The sequence below is a fragment of the Hylobates moloch genome, unplaced genomic scaffold, assembly GCF_009828535.3.
Source record: "Hylobates moloch isolate HMO894 unplaced genomic scaffold, HMol_V3 SCAFFOLD_11, whole genome shotgun sequence".
Lineage (NCBI taxonomy): Eukaryota > Metazoa > Chordata > Mammalia > Primates > Hylobatidae > Hylobates > Hylobates moloch.
The window spans coordinates 90,904,918-90,922,983 of record NW_026652286.1 but is presented as its reverse complement, the minus strand read 5'-3'; the positions used below and the strand labels follow the sequence as shown (position 1 = coordinate 90,922,983).

Sequence of the window (18,066 nt, the reverse complement as noted above, 5' to 3'; positions counted from 1 at the left end):
CCTTTTTGTTTTTTAAATGTAAGAAGCCACACTGTGAGGGTTCTCCAGGTGGAAAAAGTTAGGACACAGGACCAGCATTTCTTTCCAGCCACTTGGGGATCCCTGATCGAATGTCACCCTCGACTGCCTAACTCATCTCCTTCCCAAGTCATAGGTTATCCCTGGCTCCTGGCTGATTATCACAGGCAGGGAGGGAGGGAAAGAAGCAAAGGGAGAAGGCCCTGTGTGGGAACCAAACTTGTTCACCCTGGCTTCTCTAATCTGCAGCTCACTCTTGCTGCCACTCAGCAGATCTGGTCTCCCTAACTCTTTTTTCCCCTGCCTCTACTTTGAGACTCAATTGCTTCCCCAGGACTTTTTTTTCTCCCCAAGCCAAAGAATGGAAGTTCAATGGTCCCAGTTCAGTTCTTACCAAGCATTCCAGCTAGCCTATGCCCGAGATGTTACACAGCTCTTTAATAATAGTGGCCATAGCTGTAATAACAATAACAACAGGAGGTAACAGTAGTCATACCAACAGTAGGACAGTGCATTTTGTATTACAACTGGTTTCTTGCTCCAGTAGGCTTGGGGATGAGTGAAGACGGACAGGGCTGGCACAGACCCTTTCCTCCTCCTCTCTAGCCCACAGTGATCTGGGCTTTCACAAGACAGCCTGCTTCCATTCAGTAGCGTGGGAAAGTTCCTTCTTGGCTTAGCAATACTCCTGAGACCTTGGCCTGCAGGCTGGGCTTGTTCAGTGGGCTGCGTCTCTCCCTGGGATGCTGGGAGCACCAAGCGTGGCTGAGCTAGGGCTGCTGACTTCCTCTGGGCGCCTCTGGGCTACGAGGGTCTCTTACAGGAATTGAGGCCCTTTGCTGCTCCAAGAAATGCTGAGGCTGTGGGCAGAGGGGTGTACCCAAGAGGACTCTTGCTCTGTGTCTGAATTTGGGGGATCCCCAGGTGGGCAGGGCAGGAAGGAAGCGAGTCCCAGCACTGCAAAGGGGCAGCAGCATTACAGCTCAGCCTAGAATAAGAGAGACCAATGAAGAGAAAGCCAGATTATCTGAAACTGGACAAAGTGGTGACATGTGTAATATGAGTCTTCCTTTCCTGAAGCACTTTGCTTCTCTCCCTACCCTGCAGAGGGCCAGGAGGTCTCGTGAGCCTTTCCACTCTCTTCCTTATCAGAATCTTCTCTCTAGAAAGGATCTGATAGTCTCATTCTGTCAGAAAAGAGAAAGAGAGGCTTGGTGTGTTCTATTCCCTAAGGTATTTGCATTTATCAGAAATCTCTGGCCTAAGGGATTTCAGCCTTAATAGTGCAATCTCAGGCTGTCCCTTGCTTGGAGGGAAAGTTATTTGGGATGTAAAGAGTTGTCAGAGCCATTTAAATCAAACCTAAGGATGGATTGGCACCTCCCAGGTAGAGGACTGGAGGGAAGGCACAGTGGGTAGGGCAAAGGTGCCTTACCTTCCAGACATTGTAGATCCAGTTGAGATAGGCTGAGACCTTGGTGTACACTCCTGGGGTGCTCGGGCCCCCGCAGCCATAGCCCCAGCTAACGATGCCCACCACCTGCCACTGGTCAGATTGGTACATCAGGGGCCCACCACTGTCACCCTGTGAGAGACCAGAACAGAGACTGCTGGGGAGGGCAGGTGAGGTGGGGGGGCTTCTCCTTCTCTGCTCCCTGAACTGGCCTATCTGTTCCCCTGCACTCCCTGCTGCTCTCCGATGTTCCACCCTCACCCTCTTTGCTCATTAGCACCCTGGAATGCTCTTCTCTTCTGGGGCAGAAGGGCTTGTCTGTGGGCAAGTAAGTTGCAAGCGTGCTGTTATCCTTCTCTCAGAGATTCACAACTCACATTAGCAAATTAAAGGCTCTGAGTGATGCCGTAAAAAAGCTTGGTTATTGGCCAGGCGCAGTGGCTCACACCTGTAATCCCAGCACCTTGGGAGGCTGAGGCGGGTGAATCACAGGCTGGTCAGGAGTTCGAGACCAGCCTGGCCAACATGGTGAAACCCCGTCTCTACTAAAAATACAAAAATTAGCTGGGCATAATGGCAGGCACCTGTAATCCCAGCTACTCAGGATGCTGAGGTGGAGAATCACTCAAACCCAGAGGCGGAGGCTGCAGTGAGCCGAGATCAAACCACTGCACTCCAGCCTGGGCAACAGAGTGAAACTCAGTCTCAAAAAACAAAACAAAAAAAAGCCTGGTTATCATTGTTTAACCTAGTCGTTCCAAAATTTATGTAATCACTCATAGAGTGCCTATTTTGTGCCAGGTAGTGTTCTAAGCAATTGGGATCCAACTGATGAAAAAAACAAAGATCCCTGCCCTCAGAAAGCTTAGGATCAAATAGGGTGAGAGACGGTGAACAAGCAAATAGCAAAACAAGAAAATGCCAGAAAGTGAAAAGTGCACTTATCTGGGAGTCCTTATCAGCTCTTTTAGCCCCTGGGGCTTCCTCCCTCTGAACCCAAAACTATAGCCTAAATGCCTGTTTAATGCCCCCCTTTCCTCCAACAACTGTGAGCTCCCTGAGGGATCTCCAAAGACTACCATGTTCATGGCACAAAAGCGATGACTAAGAGATGCCTCTTAAATGAAGGAATTTAATGACTGGAAATGGAGGTGAGAGTAGGGTAGGGGTTTTAATGAAAATGGTTCAGGCCAAGACTGATGGCTCATGCCTATAATCCCAGCATTTTGGAAGGCTGAGGTGGGAGAATCCCTTGAACCCAGGAGTTTGAGACCAGACTGGGCAACATAGTGACCCTGTCTCTATTAAAAAACATAAAAGAAAAAAGAAAAAAAGAAAATGGTTCAGAAGATCCTTTGGAAGTATGGGGGAGGAAGAAGGTCTACAGGGATTGCTAAACAGTCCTGATGGCCAATGAGGCTGGGGTGAGGGGCACACACAGGTGCGCTTCCGGCATCCTGCAGGTGGTAGTTCCTTCCTAGTGTAGTTCAGCAGCTTGGGGACAGTCACAGAGAAAATAGACCTGGGATTCCTGACCTCAAGGGGCTAATCATTCTGTAGCTAGTGAGAAGGGTGGGTGGGGAGGATGAGTAATGTCATCTTCGTTGTTGTTGTTTTTAGATGGAGTCTCACTGGGTCACCCAGGCTAGAGTGCAGTGGTGCAATCTCTGCTCACTGCAACCTCTGCCTCCTGGGTTCAAACAATTCTCCTGCCTCAGCCTCCCAAGTAGCTGGGATTACAGGTGCGCCACCATACCCATCTAATTTTTGTATTCTTTTTAGCAGAGATGTGGTTTCACCATGTTGGCCAGGCTGGTCTTGAATTCCTGACCTCAAATCACCTGCCCGCCTCAGCCTCCCAAAGTGCTGGGATTACAAGAGTGAGCCACCATGCCCAGCCAGTAACATCATCTTTGAATGTAAAAGAGACATTTGAAATCTCTCTGCTTGTCTGCATCCATCCATCCACCCACTCATCTATTGGTACACTTTTATCTGACTGTATCCTTTCTTTCCCTCCTTCTCTTCCTCCACACATTGAGTGCCCATGATATGCAAGGCTTCCTGTGGGGCATGCAGCCTCTGGGTTTTCTCATCTCTCTAGGACCTAAACCCTATTCTTAGAACTCCCCGTGATTCTTGGAGGCCCCACCTGGCAGGTGTCCACACCCCCTTCCGGGATGCCCGCACACATCATCTTCTCGGTGACTTCCCCCTGGTACGCATCGTCTGCATTGCACCGTGTGCTGTCAATGACCTGGACTGACGCCTGCAGCAGTATGTCAGACATCTTCCCTGGGAGGGTAAAAACACTCACATTCCCATCCTTGCCTTCTATCCCCCAGCCCTGGATTGCCAAACCACTTTGCTTTCTGCCTGGTGCCTTGGTGCTTGTTCCTCCAGGATGGGTTTCTCTGAAGGGTGGTCCTCCTTCCCATTACTTCTGGAAGGTGCTCCCTCATACAAGGGCATCTCCTGCCCTGTGGTCCTGCACCCAGGACTTACCTTCACTCTGCTTCGTAAAGCCCCATCCAATGATCCAGAGTGGGGTGGCTGGAGTGAGCTCCTCATCAAAGAAGGGCAGACAGATGGGCCTGACTGTGCCTGCCAGGAGCACAGAGGGAGAAGGAGATCTTTTATTCATCATAAGTGTTAATTTTCTGTAAATTATGATGCTTTATGATTATGGGGATCTTGCTGGTCTGGGAGAGACTGGGCTAGCTAATTCCTGCAGATAGTAAACTACTTGGCTCTGGGCATGCCTTTAATAGGCAAACCAGCCAACCCAAAGCCCATATCCCCAACCACTTTCTTTATCTTACTCTCAGACACCAAGCCAATATTATTCCTGCCCTAAATCACTCCAGGGACAGATACTAGACAACCAGAGGCTGACATCTATAGCCTAGACAATTGTCCACACTATCCAATCCCAAGCATGCTCAATCTTGCCTACCCTACCTTGGCCAGACCTGCCCATGGAAGCCACGGATGGCTCTGGGCCATGCCTTCCCCTCACTCCTGCCTCCTGGTGGACCCAGCTGCTTCCCCAGGCGTCCCTGTGTTGGGGGGTGGGGTATGTCCCTTTCTCTCAGGAATTATAAATAATAAACTCTTCTTTCAAAGATAGTTGTGTCTGTATCTGTCACCTTACCATACCTGATTAAAACAATTCCCAGGCACAAATCTTGAAACACACACCAGGGTTCAGGAGAGCCTGGCAGTTAAGATCTCTGAAAGGGGTCACACTGGGGCCTCTAGAACACTTGTTCTATGGGATGCTAGTAGAAGTGGCATGAAAAAAGGATTCTGCAGTCAAATAAATTTAGAAAAGGTAGGTTAAACGCAATAAAACAGATTGTTTTAAAAACTTCTCCTACCTTTAATAAACTAACATGTTCCAAGAAGGGAGCTGTAGTATGAAAATGTTTCCCAAACTTATTTGACAATAGGATCCTCTCTTCTCCAAGGGGCCAGTGTCCTGTGGACCCCACAGTTGGGAATGCTGAGCCAAATATATTTCAATATAAGCGCAAGGCATTCAACAGAGCTGTTCAAAGACTCTGTGGGCTGCCTCACAGGTAATGGGTTCCCTGCCCCTGGAGGAGAGCAAACAGGGGCACAGTGACTCCTTGGCAGGGATACTGAGCAGGCTCTTGGGTATTGGTCAGTGGTGGGGAATGAGCTCGATAATCTTTTTAAAAGATGTCCCAAAACTCCAAGATTGGATGAAACTCCAGTGTTCACTTGAGGGACTCCACATAGAGAAGACAGGCCTTGGAAGAATCTCCGGTAGGGAATGGAGTGGAGGTGTTAGCTGACAGCTTGAGGAGGCCTCATGGCATCAGTGATGTTAGGCTGATGTATTAGTTAGAGACAAATGGGCAAGCTGAGGTCTTGAGAGGAGACATTATGTGCCAAGGGCAGTCAGTGAGCTAATAGCAGAGTGGGCATGAAAACTGATGTAAGGGGCTTGAGTGGCCTTGGGCCCTGCTTCTCACCTGAGAAAGTGAGTGGGAACTGCAGCTTCATGAGGGCAATATCATTGTCTTTGGGGTACATGGGGTTGAATTCAATGATGATGATCTTGGCCACAGCCAGGGATGGGAAGCTGCCCAGTTTGTCTGAGCCGGCCCGCACCTTCCAGTTGAACACATCAGTATGTTTCCTGGGGGCAGAGACAGCTGGGTTCAGGCCTGATCCAAGCCTGAGGAGGCTTTGCCAAAGGCTGGGTCCCCAGGGCCCTGGGGATCAGGGTGCTGGATGTCACTGCCTTGGGAGGAAAGATGATGGTGAGGCAGGGATGGTGGAGAAGGGTCAGTCTTTTGGCACTTACAAGAAGCCAAATTCAAAAGGGGGATTTGACCCTTTTTCCTCAGTGAAACCTGCCCAACGAAACCTCAAGGAGGTCTGGGGAAGGGGCTCCTCTAATGCCTGAGTTCTGGGGTCCTGGTGCTCTCTCCTCCAACCTTTCTCATTGTGTTACTCATGCTGTCAGTTACATTATGTGCTTTCTTTTTCCCAGTGCCAGGCACAGCTTAGTGTGCAGGGATGTTTTTCCAGGAAAGAATTTATAGCTCTCACCAGAATCTAAAAAAAAAAAAAAAAAAAAAAAGTGGTTAAAAAACGCTGGCCTAGATCGTGAGTGCCTTGAAGGCAGCGGTGGGGTCTAATGCACTTGGGCGCATCATCTGGTGCTTGGTACCTGGTGCTCATTAGATATTGAATGAATGAATAAATAAAAGCAAAGGGGGCGCCAGACGCGGTAGCTCATGCCTGTAATCCCAGCACTTTGGGAGGCTCAGGCGGGCAGATCACTTGAGGTGAGGAGTTCGAGATCAGCCTGGCCAACATGGTGAAACCCTGTCTCTACTAAAAATACAAAAATTAGCCGGGCACGGTGGCACATGCTTATAGTCCCAGCTACTTGGGAAACTGAGGCAGGAGACTTGCTTGAACCCGGGAGGCGGAGGTTGCAGTGAGCCAAGATCATGCCACTGCACTCCAGCCTGGGTGACAGAGCAAGACTCTGTCTCAAAAAAAAAAAAAAGTGAAGGGGGCCTGGGAGTAGCCCTTCCCTGATGTAAGGCCAGGCCTCTCTGTGGACTGAAAAGGAATCTATGCTCTTTAATTTTTTTAAAGTTTCCAGACATAGTGAGGACGTGGCTGTGACTCTAGACTCTGGAACAACTTCCTGGTAACAAGCAAAAAGAAAGTGAGTTCTTGGAAGTTGAGGCAGGTGGGAAGAGCTTTTGTGGCTTGAACGATATGGGGGTGGGGTGAGGACTCTGGGTATCTGCTGGTGTCCCACTGGGAAGATGCCATGCTTGGTGACCAGCACCCTCTGCTCAGACACCCAAAAGACTAACAAAGAGCATCACGGCCATTGTCTCATTGGGGCCGCCACACCCTGGCAAACGTCTCTAGTGGGAGAGTGAAGGGAAGGAGGGTGTCAGGAGACAGGACCCCAAGCTCTCTGGCCCCTGACTGGCCTTGGTCCCCAGAGACCTCCTTACAGCTGGGGCCTTACCTGAAACAGTGGGCTGCCGTGAGGACCCAGTGGGGGTCCAGGATGCTCCCTCCACAGACGTGCTGTTTGTCGTACTGGATGCTGACCTGCCAAGGCCAAGAATCCACAGAGGCCTCCTCCCCGCCCACCACACGAGGGGTCTTCAGGCTCTCCCCACAGGCTGGACGCAGGCAGAGGCAGGGAGGAGGCAGGAAGTCAGGCTCTTGGGGATGAGACTGCCTCCCCTTAGTACCCAGCATCTGCTCTAAGCAGGGCCCTTATGGCTGGGGCCAGAGTGGGGAGAGGACCAGGCCAATTTGAGTTATTCATGGGAGGTATTGAGTGTCCCAGACCATAGGCTTTCCCCAAATCTCCCACTCCTTTTTCTTTCTTTCTTTTTGTTTGTTTGTTTGTTTTTTTTGGTTTAAGATGTATTTAGGAGTTTAGACTATGAACACGGGTGTGTCCGTTGTGCTGGGAATCTGTGACCTTCACAAGTGATGCAGAATTACGAAAGCCCTGCCCCGGTGGCGTGTCCCCAGCCGCTCCCACTGAGTAACAGTAAACAGACACCCACAAGCTGTTTTGTGACTCGGAAGTGGACTGTCCCATCCAAAACTCCCCCTTCTCCAAGTCTGTTACCCCTGCCAGGGGAGTCTCTCAATCTGACATCCTGTCTTCCTACTGACTGACCTGGCTTTCCCACCCTCACCACCCCTGGAACTCCTGTAAAGCCCTCAGGTCCCACCTCTCCACCCATGTTCTGCCTTTCCAATTCTTCTGGCAGCCACCACCACAGTTGTGGAGCCATGCACAGATGGTAGAAGGGCCATTCTAAGGGGAAGGGCTGGGCTTTTCAAACACCACCTGATTTCAAACACTGCTTTCTTCAGGCCACCTTGCCCGCTCCTGCAAAGCCCTTCGGGATCTCCCTTGAGGGCAAAGTAGAGTTTCCACTCCTCCTGGAAGCCTCCTGCTGTTTCATAAAAAGTCTCTGTCTAGCCAAATTCATCTGCTTGTGGTTCTCTAAAAAGTCATGCTGTTTTTGATCCAAAAAGATGCCCTTCCCATTGAAATGCTGTCTCATCTCCTAGTTCTCTAAATCAGGGATCCCCAAACCCTAACCCCTGGACCTCAAACCAGTACTGGTCCGTGGCCTATTAGGAACCTGGCTGCACATTAGGAAGTGGGTGGCGGGGGCAAGCGAGCATGACCACCTGAGCTTCACCTCCTGTCAGATCAGAGGTGGCATTAGATTCTTGTAGGAGCACAAACCTTATTGTGAACTGCACATGTGAGGGATCTATGCTGTATGTTCCTTATGAGAATCTAGGCTGGTTGCGGCGGCTCATGCCTGTAATCCCAGCACTTTGGGAGGCTCAGGCGGGCAGATCGCCTGAGGTCAGGCGTTCGAGACCAGCCTGGTCAACATGGTGAAACGCCGTCTCTACTAAAAATACAAAAATTAGCCGGGCATGGTGGCACATGCCTAGAGTCCCAGCTGGGCTAGTGATGGGTGCCTGTAATCCCAGCTATTTAGGGGGCTGAGGCAGGAGAATCACTTGAATCCAGGAGGCAGAGGTTGCAGTGAGCCGAGATCGCAACACTGCACTCCAGGCTGAGTGACAAGAGCGAGACTCGGTCTCAAAAAAAAAAAAAAAAAAAAGAGAATCTAATGCTCTCTATCCCCCTCTTGGTTTGTGGAAAAATTGTCTTCCATGCAACCTGGTGCCAAAAAGGTTGGAGACCACTGAACTCTAAATCATTCATTAACCAATTTGTGTCAAGTGCCCTCTGTCTTGGGGCAGTGCTGGGTGCTGGGAGAGAGTGGCAGGCAAGACAGACAGACATAGGCTTTTCCTCCTTGAGCCTACAGATGCATTTTTCAGTGTTTAGCCCGGGCCCCCAGTCCCTGGGAATTTTCCTTTTTCTGGAATTCCCACAGGCTGTCCTGGGTGTTGGCTCCCCTTTCAGTGTTGTTGAGCTTAGGTCTTGGCTTCTTGGTAAAACAGAGGTCCCCTCAAGGGAGGACCTGTCACTTATGCTGCTTCATGCCTTCAGGGCTACTCAGTGCAGAACCTCAGATGGTGTGACCATTCATTCATTCATTCATTGACCAGCCACCACGTGTCAGATCCCACACACTAGGCATTGTGGGGTCGGGGTGCGGGGCACACGATAATGAATGAAACTCTCAACATCCTGCAGGGAAGCATATACACTCGTAAACTGCAGAGGCAGCATTGTGACCTTCTTCCCTTAGGCGTTCTGATTTCTGGCTATCCTTCCAGGCCAGTCTCAGTTCTCTATGAAGCTGGTAGGATGAGCTGAGCCACATTGCTTGTTTTCTTTTCTGATCTCCTCTGCTAGAGCTAGAAGGGTCCCTAGAGATCCTTGATGGGCAGTGGGACTAAACGACTTCTTGGGAAAACGAACTTCAGGGAGGTCAGATGAATGACTCGAGGCCACACTGGAAGTGAACGGGACTGGTGCCCAGGTCTTCTGACCCCCGGCCAGCTCTCTCTGCAGCATGTCAACTGTGACTGTTACTCAGTTTGGCATTTTCCACATGTTGTCTTGCACCTCTTTCTTACTTAGTCATAAGCTACCGAGGATAGTGGCCAATTATTTCACTCATCTGGTACTTTCTACTTCTAGCCAGCAACTGACAGAGTGAGACATATTCTAACTGTTCAATGAATATTTGCTCAAATAATGAATGTGGGTAATCTGATCTTGGATACCTGAGCTGATTGTGACAAAGAAGGCTATGTGGGCCCTGACCAGGGGTGGGAGGCAGTGGAGGCCCCGTCCTGCCCTTTTCGGTCTTCCTAATGCTCTCTCCCAGGTCTCCACTTAGGTTGTGGAGCCATGCACAGATGGTGGAAGGGGGAAACTGAGGCTTGGAAAGACCCAGAAGAAGAATGTGACCTGCCCAAGGCCACCAACAACTCGAGGGGGCATTGACCTACAAACCCAAGGGCTGTAGACCAAGGCAGAATGAAACTTGGAGTCCCAGAAATTTAGGAGTGAAGATGAAGGTCTTCCTCCTTGCTGATTGCCGGCCCAGGCCCCAAACCCTCAGAGATCAGGGGTACTCACCGAGACAGTGGAGGGAGACCAGGGAGCCTGAGAGACAGGGCCTGGAAGACAGACACAGCGCCCTGTGGTTTAAGCTTCTTCCTCAGCTGGGAGGCAGGGACTCAGGCCTCCCGATGCTGTTAATTCAAGTCCCCTCCCAATACCTCAGAAATGTGGAAGCTGCACAGTGGGGAACATCTGGAGACTGCATTGACATCCATTGCATTTCCTGCATTGACACTTCCGTTTGGTTGGATTCAACCAGCGCACAGCAGGTACCAACCCCACTGCTGAGTACCTGCTGTGCGCTGGGCCCTGCCTGCTTCAAAGCCCAGCCTGGGCTCCTGGGACCCAAGAGGGAAGAGGGCAGAGCCCGGAACACAGTCTGTGGCACTGCGGGCTTTCCAAATGGAAGAATGGGATTTTGATAGAATTTTAGGTAAAGGATCATTCTGCTACCAACCCTGTCCTTTTCAAGATTTATTTTCGGTGAATAAGCGGCCCTCAGCAACATCCCTGAATGCTAAGAAGCCAGCCTCCTCTCTGAGCCACTTTGCCGCAGTGTGACAGATTTCATCTGGATGCTCCGCTCTAACGCAGGGTGGCGAGGCTCAGGAACAGGCCACCCACAAGGGCCGTGGAGCCTCTTCCCTGGAGCATCAAGAAGGTGGGGAGCCCTGGCTGGGTAAGTGGTAGGGAAGGACAAAGTGACTTTGGAATGTTGCCTATTGGGCAATTTATTAGAAAACCTACAGCAGTAGCAAAAACTATTTACTATCCAGATTGATGGAAAGGTCACATTATCCATCCCTCTGGCTTTGAGTAGGACAACACACTTTGTCCAGCTGTCCATTATATTAAAAACAAGTCAACACAGAAAACCTCTCCAAAATGTGAGTCTATAGCTCTTGGCATTGAATGATCTGTCTGGCTAGGAGTTCTTCCTGATGTCTGCTTACATTCCCCTGGCGGCTTGGGGTTCCAGGTGAGCTGGTGGCAACCCGAAGAGCAGTGTCCATGAGGGGGCCTTCTGTAGGCCAGAAGGTGTCCCCTCACTTACCCACTTGAGTTCCGCACGTGAAGCTCCTGGCTGTTTTCTGTGATTTCAACAACATCCAGATCCTGGTCTGGGCCGATCTCCACAGCTCTGAAAGTGGGTTTGCTGCTCACATCAAGAGGGAGAGAGAGTTGTGAGCTGGGGCCAGGGGTTAGAACAAGATGGTAGAGTTGGCCCCCACTCTCAGGAGACAGGGTGGCAGAGAATGCTTGGTGGGGAGTGGCCAGGGAATGGAGGTGGTCTTAGTCAGTGAAGATGGGGCCTGCTTTGCTATACAATAAAGAACACACCCTTGGCATCCCAGGACTCAACCCTCAGTGCATTGCTGATGTAACTTGCTTTCTTGGGCGGGGACTCCAAATCCAGAACCCAGAGCCCTGGAGAAATGTTAGGGGTCTCCTTTCCGAATTCCCAGCTCTGTCCGTATTTCAAATATCCCAGCAATGTCTTCTGGTTCACAGCAGGGAAACAAAGAGGCATAGGGGCTCAGGTTAGCTCCCTTCTCACCTGGGAGGGATTTGGAATGTGGATATTTGGTTCTCCAAACAAGGCATCTGGTCTGACTTTTATAGTGGGGGTATGTTTTTGGCCCCCGTAGAGATATTTAATAGAACAGGACTGGATCTGTCTTCATATGAATCCAGACAAATGTTTCTCTCAACTGGACCACCCTCCCTCTTTCTCCCTCCTAATCCATGCTTGCTGCTTTCAAACCTTGGGTTGCAGTTTTTCCTCCTCCAGGAAGCCTTCCCTGATTAATTCCATCTCTCTGATTGTTCCTTTACTGAATCTGCCTCTTCTAAATCTTTTCCTTCCATCCCTAACTATGCTAGTAATGTTAGTAGAAGCTCTCCATGGAGGGCTGGGTCAATCCATGATACTGGTGGGTTGGCACATTCTCAGGCAGGAATGCTGGCACTTCCTGGAAGGACCCAAGTGTCGGACCTGGGAGGACTAGAGTCCATTTTAAGAGTCCTCATGATCTAGGTTCTGTCCCTGGCTCTGGCACTAGTTTGATGTGTGGCCTTGGGCAGGTCACATTCTTTTTCTGGGTCTCTCCAAGCCTAAGTTTCCCCTTCTATAAAAAGATGCATGGGGCTGGGTGCAGTGGCTCATGCCTGTAATCCCAGCACTTTGGGAGGCCGAGGTGGGTGGATCACCTGAGGTGAGGAGTTCAAGACCAACCTGGCCAACATGGTGAAACTCTGTCTCTACAAAAATACAAAAATTAGCCGGGCATGATGGTGGGTGCCTGTAATCCCAGCTACTCGGGAGGCTGAGGCGAAAGAATCGCTTGAACCTGGGAGATGGAGGTTGCCGTAAGCAGAGATGGTGCCATTGCACTCCAGCTTGGGTGACAGAGTGAGACTCTGTCAAAAAAAAAAAAAAAGATGCGTGGACTAGATGATCCCTAGTGTCTCCCACATCTTGAAATGCCTATGGTTCTAGGACAAGAAGGGCCTCTGATCTAGAGAGAGGAAAGAAAGTAGGGAAGTCTGAGACCTAGAAGGACGGAATCTGGTGGAAATGGACATTCCTAGGAAAGTTAACTTCTGTTCACCAATTCCATCCCAACGAATGATTCTGATGAACTTTGATTTTGTGAAGCACAAGGCTCAGGTGGTTTGGTGCCTTACTGAGCTCCAAAAGGACAGAAATTCCAGAAGCCTATCACCTTAAGAACCCCTGGAGACACCCAGGTTTCATAATCAAGCCTCAGCCTGCTGTGCCAGGTATGGCTGATGCAGCAGTTGACTGGACTACAGTGGGGAGGCAGGGCTGCCTGCAGCGAGGCTGGGCTCCGTGGCTGCAGGAAGAGGGGAGAATAGCAGGTGCCGGGCATGACTTCCTCACTCTCCTTGAAGTGAAGGTGCTGGGGTGTGCTTTCTAGAGGGTACTGGAAGTCGCCCCCTATGGAGAGTAGAGAGCAGCAGAAGCCTGTTGAGCAGAGAAGAGAGAGGCAAATAATTCTGATTGATTTGTAATGGCTGCCTGGAGCATTTAGTGAAAAAGGACTTTGAGGCTGCATTAGGGATCCATGGGAGAGAGTTCTGTGATTGGTTGGTGATGTCTGCCTGGTAGAGTTGTTTTTTTTTTTTTTTTGGCCTAGTCTCTGGGTCCAGTCTCTTAGAATCCTGAAGAAGTTTGAGTCCTGCCAGAGATAGGTTATCTCAATCTGCAACTGAATGTATGGGTTCTTTTCCATCCTCTCCAGCTAAACTCTCTGAGTGATCAACCATCTCATCAGCCCCTTCCCTTATAGATGATGTCCTACATGAGAATAAAGAATTACTCAGTCTAGAAACAGAAACAATATGGGAACTCCTAATGCACAAGAATTAGGGGTCTTGGGCTCAAATTCTAGCCCTCTACCTCCCAGCTACTACCCTAGCAAGTTACTTGCTTTCTTTGGGCCTATTTATGAAATAGATATAATAACTATCTTTTTGGTTTTCTGCCAAAATCAAATGAATATAAATATATAAAATGCAAATTACTCTTATTATAATCTTGCACCTTTTCATCCACTCCAGATTTGGAACTGCTTTTGAAATTTGCAGAGAGAGCTGGGATTGCTGAAGATGGGGCCCCACTGAAACTAGGCTCACTTAAGCTAAATCTTAACCAATGAAACTTTGAATAAGTTAACTTGGCTTTTGTATTATTGGGCAGGAACAGTTTCTTGCAAAGTCAGGACAAAGGAGTGAAGGTTGAGGAGTAAAGGAAAGGTGAGGACTGCATAGATGCCAGAAGTGTGTGTGTGAGTGTGTGTGTGTGTGTGTGTGTGTGTGTGTGTGTGTTGGAGGGCAGCACGCATTCTCTCACTGGCATTCCAAAACTATCCTATGAGGCTGGCATTAGTTCCCCCAATTAACTCCTGAGGAACCTGAGGCTTAGGAAATCTAACTTCATATTGCTTGTAAGTGAAATGCTGGGATTCAAAAGCGATTCTGCCTGGCTCCAATGCCCGTATTTTTTAGGAAAGAGAGATGAAGGGAGGAAGGAAAGGAGGAAGAGGAGGAAAGAGGAAGGAGGGAAAAAGGAGAGAGGCACAGGTTGGTTACCTGCTGTAGCCCATCTGCCTACAGGCTGTCTCAGCCAGAGCTTCTGTGAAGTTGTCGAAACAGGCAGAGAACCAGTTCCCTGTGGCCGGGTCCAGCACCTGCAGCGTGGATCTGTCCTTGGAGAGGCGGACTGGGAGGAAAGGAACCTGGGTTAGATGGAAGGGGGGGCCCATCTGGCCCATCCCCCTCAGAACTCATCATGAGACCAGCCCAAGCTCCCCCAACCTAGAACTGGGGGTGCCACAGAGCCCCAACGCTTTCAATGTCAAGGGAATTTCTTCCATTTGGCTTTGTCTATTTGGGCCCCATTTTGACAGTAGCTAGTGTGACCAGACGTCCCAGGGTCAGTCTCCATTTTGACCTGTTGCCCTGGCCCAGTGGTTAATAGTGCCCCCTTTTACTCTTACAGGTATCAATTTTGATGGTCAGTTATGTGGTCACTCTGCCCAGTGACCATATACAACTTGTTTAAATTGTATGGACCACATACCCATCCATGGTCCATACAACTTGCCCAGCCTGGGGAAATAAATGTCTGAGAGAGGGACCTAGGTCCTTCTCCAAGTAAGGTCAGAGGGGAAGGTTGAGTGAGAAGTCCTATTGGCAGTCGGATGACAGGTGCCTGTGGGCATTTGACTTCTGATAAAGAAAGCAAATACACAGAAAGTCACTCAGCCCTGCCCTCAGAAGCCCCATCACTCATCTCCTACCTATCTTTTTTTCTTCAGAGCCCAAGCACCAGGGGGATGAAGGTAAAAGAGCCCAGCCCAAGAGAGAATGTGGATTTTACGCTCAAAACATCTCCTATCCATTGAAAGGACCTGGCTCAGTCCTGTCACATAGCCCATCTCAGCAAACACTAATGAATAGAAGGACCAATAGCTGGCGAAGTGGCTGAGAAGTCTCTTTTCTATTCTCCTTGAAATAACAAATTTCACAGAAAGGAGGAATGCCCTAAGGTCACCCATTCTAACCCTCTGCCTGAAATCCAACCAGGCGCAACACACATGGGGCAGGCTCAGTTACAGTTTCCTGTCCTTTCTGGCTCACATTTGTTCATCAAATAGTTACTGTTTGCTGTGTGTTAAGTACTAGGATTTAAAGGTAGACAAGACACGGTCCTGCTCTCAAGAAACTTATACAGCTGGGCATGGTGGCTCACGCCTGTAATCCCAGCACTTTGGGAGGCTGAGGTGGGTGGATCACCTGAGGTCAGGAGTTTGAGACCAGCCTGGCTAACATGGTGAAACCCCGTCTCTACTAAAAATATAAAAATTAGCCAGGTGTGGTGGCTGGCACCTGTAATCCCAGCTACTCACGAGGCTGAGGCAGGAGAATCACTTGAACCTGGGAGGCAGAGGTTGCAGTGAGCCTAGACCAAGACACTGCACTCCATCTTGGGCCACAAAGCACTCTACCTCAAAACAACAACAAAAAAACAAACAAAGAACCTTATACAACAAGGATGAAAAGTGACAAGTAGGGGGCAGATACTATGCAGTGGGCCGTGGGGGGCCTGAGCAGACCTCCTGCTGGGCCCACTTCTCTTGTCCCTCAGACCCTGCACTCACCTGCCACTGCAGGCCCTTCGGGGAAGCTCTTGACACAGTGCTCCTCGTCCTCCCCCAAGGGACAGTCCAGCTCCCCGTCACACAGCTGCTTCCTCGGGATGAAGTGGAGAGGCTGCCCGCAGAGGAAGTAGTATTTATCCAGAATCACCTTGACTGGAAGGCAAGCGCAGGGAGGGGCAGAGAAGGCTGAGGGTCAGGCTTGAGCAGGGAGAGGCTGGGTTTTCCTGGCGATAGTGCTGGGCTCTCAGACACGCATGTGTGAGTTCCAGGCTCAGTTCTGCTACTTGGTAGCACATAGACTTGGGCCTGAGTCTCAGCTTCCTTGTCTGTAAAGTGGAGATGGTAACACCGGCCCCATCCCCACAAGATGTCTGAGGAGTCAAGAGAGGTCATGTGTGTGGGAGAAATTGAGAAACAGGCTGCTACCTGCCTCTTACCCCCCAGTGCTGGCTCAGTATGTTCTGGTAAAAGAGGAGGAACCCGGAGTCTGAAGACCCAGTTTTGAGTCCTAGCTCTGCCACCTACTGTGGAACTTAACTTTTTTTTTTTTTTGAGACCGAGTCTCACTCTGTCATCCAGGCTGGAGTGCAGTGGCGGGATCTTGGCTCACTGTAGCCTCCGCCTCCCAAGTTTAAGTGATTCTCCTGCCTCAGCCTCCCGAGTAGCTGGGATTACAGGCACGTGCCACCACACTCTGCTAAGTGTTTGTATTTTTAGTAGAGACGGGGTTTCACCATGTTGGCCAGGCTGCTCTCGAACTCCTGACCTCAGGTGATCCACCCGCCTCGGCCTCCCAAAGTGCTGGGATTACAGGCGTGAGCCACCCACCGCACTCGGCCTTACTGTGCAACTTTATATGGATCACTTTCCCTTCTTAGTTCTCAGTTTCCTCATCTGTACAACGGGATGATGATATCTATAATATCTGCCTCACAGGGCTGTTGAAAGCATGTGGTATGATGGTAGTTGTGAAAATGTCTCATAACTATTAAGTATAGTTCTAGAGGTGGGTGCTTTTATCTGGGTGAAAGAAACACATGGACACGTGCAGGGGTATCAACACAAACTGGGGCATGTTGTGGGGGAGGCAAGGGGAGGGAGAGCATCAGGAAATATAGCTAATGGTTGCCGGGCTTTATACCTCAGTGAAGGGTTGATCAGTGCAGCAAACCACCATGGCACACGCTTACCTACGTAACAAACCTGCACATCCTGCACATGTACCCCAGAACTTAGAATAAAAGTTGAAGAAAAAAATAATTAAAATATATAAATAAAAATAACTAAAATTAAGAAAAAAAGAGAAAGATCTGTGAAGCGGTTGTTCCTTGGTTTTGTTTTGTTCCTGCTTGCCGTCTTTAGATTCTGCCAGCTGCTTTCAAATTCTGTTGCTCTTTTGCCATCTTGGGATGATGGAAAGATGTTGAATGTGTTTAATCCTTCAGGGAACTGATATGTTAACACTTTTTCTGGCCGTGCATGGTAGTTCACACCTGTAATCCCAGCACTTTGGGATGCCAAGGCTGGAGGATCGTTTGAGCCCAGGAATTCAAGATCAGTCTGGGCAACATAGTGAGACTCTCGTCTCTACAAAAAGTTAAAAAAATATTAGCCAGGCATTGTGGTGTGCCCTTGTGGTCCCAGCTACTTGGGAAGCTGAGGCAGGAGGATTGCTTGAGCCTAGAAGTTTGAGGCTGCAGTGAGCCGTGATCACATGATTACACTCTAGCCTGGGAGAGAGAGCAAGACCTTGTCTCAAACAAACAAACAAACAAACAAACAAACTTTTCCTTAGTGAAGACCCACAGCCAACACCCTGGCAGGAGGCAACTCCTCCTTCCTAACTGAATTCTCTCTTGGCCTGATGGGACCCTCTCCAGTCCAGTATCACCCTGCGCTGGTCTTAAGAGTAGTGGCATTAAATCTAATAATGGTCCCTGCTTGTCACCGTGTCAGGAGCTTTCCATACTTTTGCTCATGTAATCCCGATAACAGTCTTGGGAGGGAGGTGTTATTACTAACTCACATTACAAACAGGGGCATGGAGAATTGAAGGTCAGGCTTTATTTTCCCAGGGCACACAGTGCTTCCGGTGTAGAGCCAGGGCCCATCTAACTCTCTGGGGAAGCTTGAGATGTGATCTGCTGGCCCTGATGCTCCTGGCTTGAGTGAAGCAAGGGAGAAGGAGGAGCTAGATATTACTTAGCTCTTTGGAGTTTGGTTTATGATCAGGAGCCAGATTAAGGCAGAGTCACCCCAGCCTCCTGGGACAAATCCAGGAGACAGCATTGCCAGTTGAGGCTCCAGAAGCC

At 49.7% G+C, this 18,066-nt stretch overlaps 1 protein-coding gene across 3 annotated transcripts in view; it reads right to left on the bottom strand.

Annotated features, from left to right (window-relative positions):
* Window positions 1–1,087: 1,087 nt before the first annotated feature.
* The window catches only part of TMPRSS4 (transmembrane serine protease 4), a 40,600-nt gene continuing 23,621 nt past the window's right edge, over window positions 1,088–18,066 (bottom strand). For 2 of the 3 annotated variants that reach the window (XM_058446573.1, XM_058446574.1), the window contains 8 exons: window positions 15,755–15,907; window positions 14,184–14,313; window positions 11,122–11,256; window positions 10,083–10,123; window positions 7,002–7,161; window positions 5,473–5,639; window positions 3,977–4,075; window positions 3,032–3,766 (listed from right to left, as the gene is read on the bottom strand). In XM_058446573.1, coding sequence (XP_058302556.1) covers window positions 3,579–3,766; window positions 3,977–4,075; window positions 5,473–5,639; window positions 7,002–7,161; window positions 10,083–10,123; window positions 11,122–11,256; window positions 14,184–14,313; window positions 15,755–15,907 — 1,073 coding nt within the window. In that variant the 3' untranslated portion in view covers window positions 3,032–3,578. Of the gene's footprint in view, window positions 1,206–1,453; window positions 1,604–3,031; window positions 3,767–3,976; window positions 4,076–5,472; window positions 5,640–7,001; window positions 7,162–10,082; window positions 10,124–11,121; window positions 11,257–14,183; window positions 14,314–15,754; window positions 15,908–18,066 lie in introns of those variants that run through there. The other variant, XM_058446575.1, reaches the window with a different exon arrangement.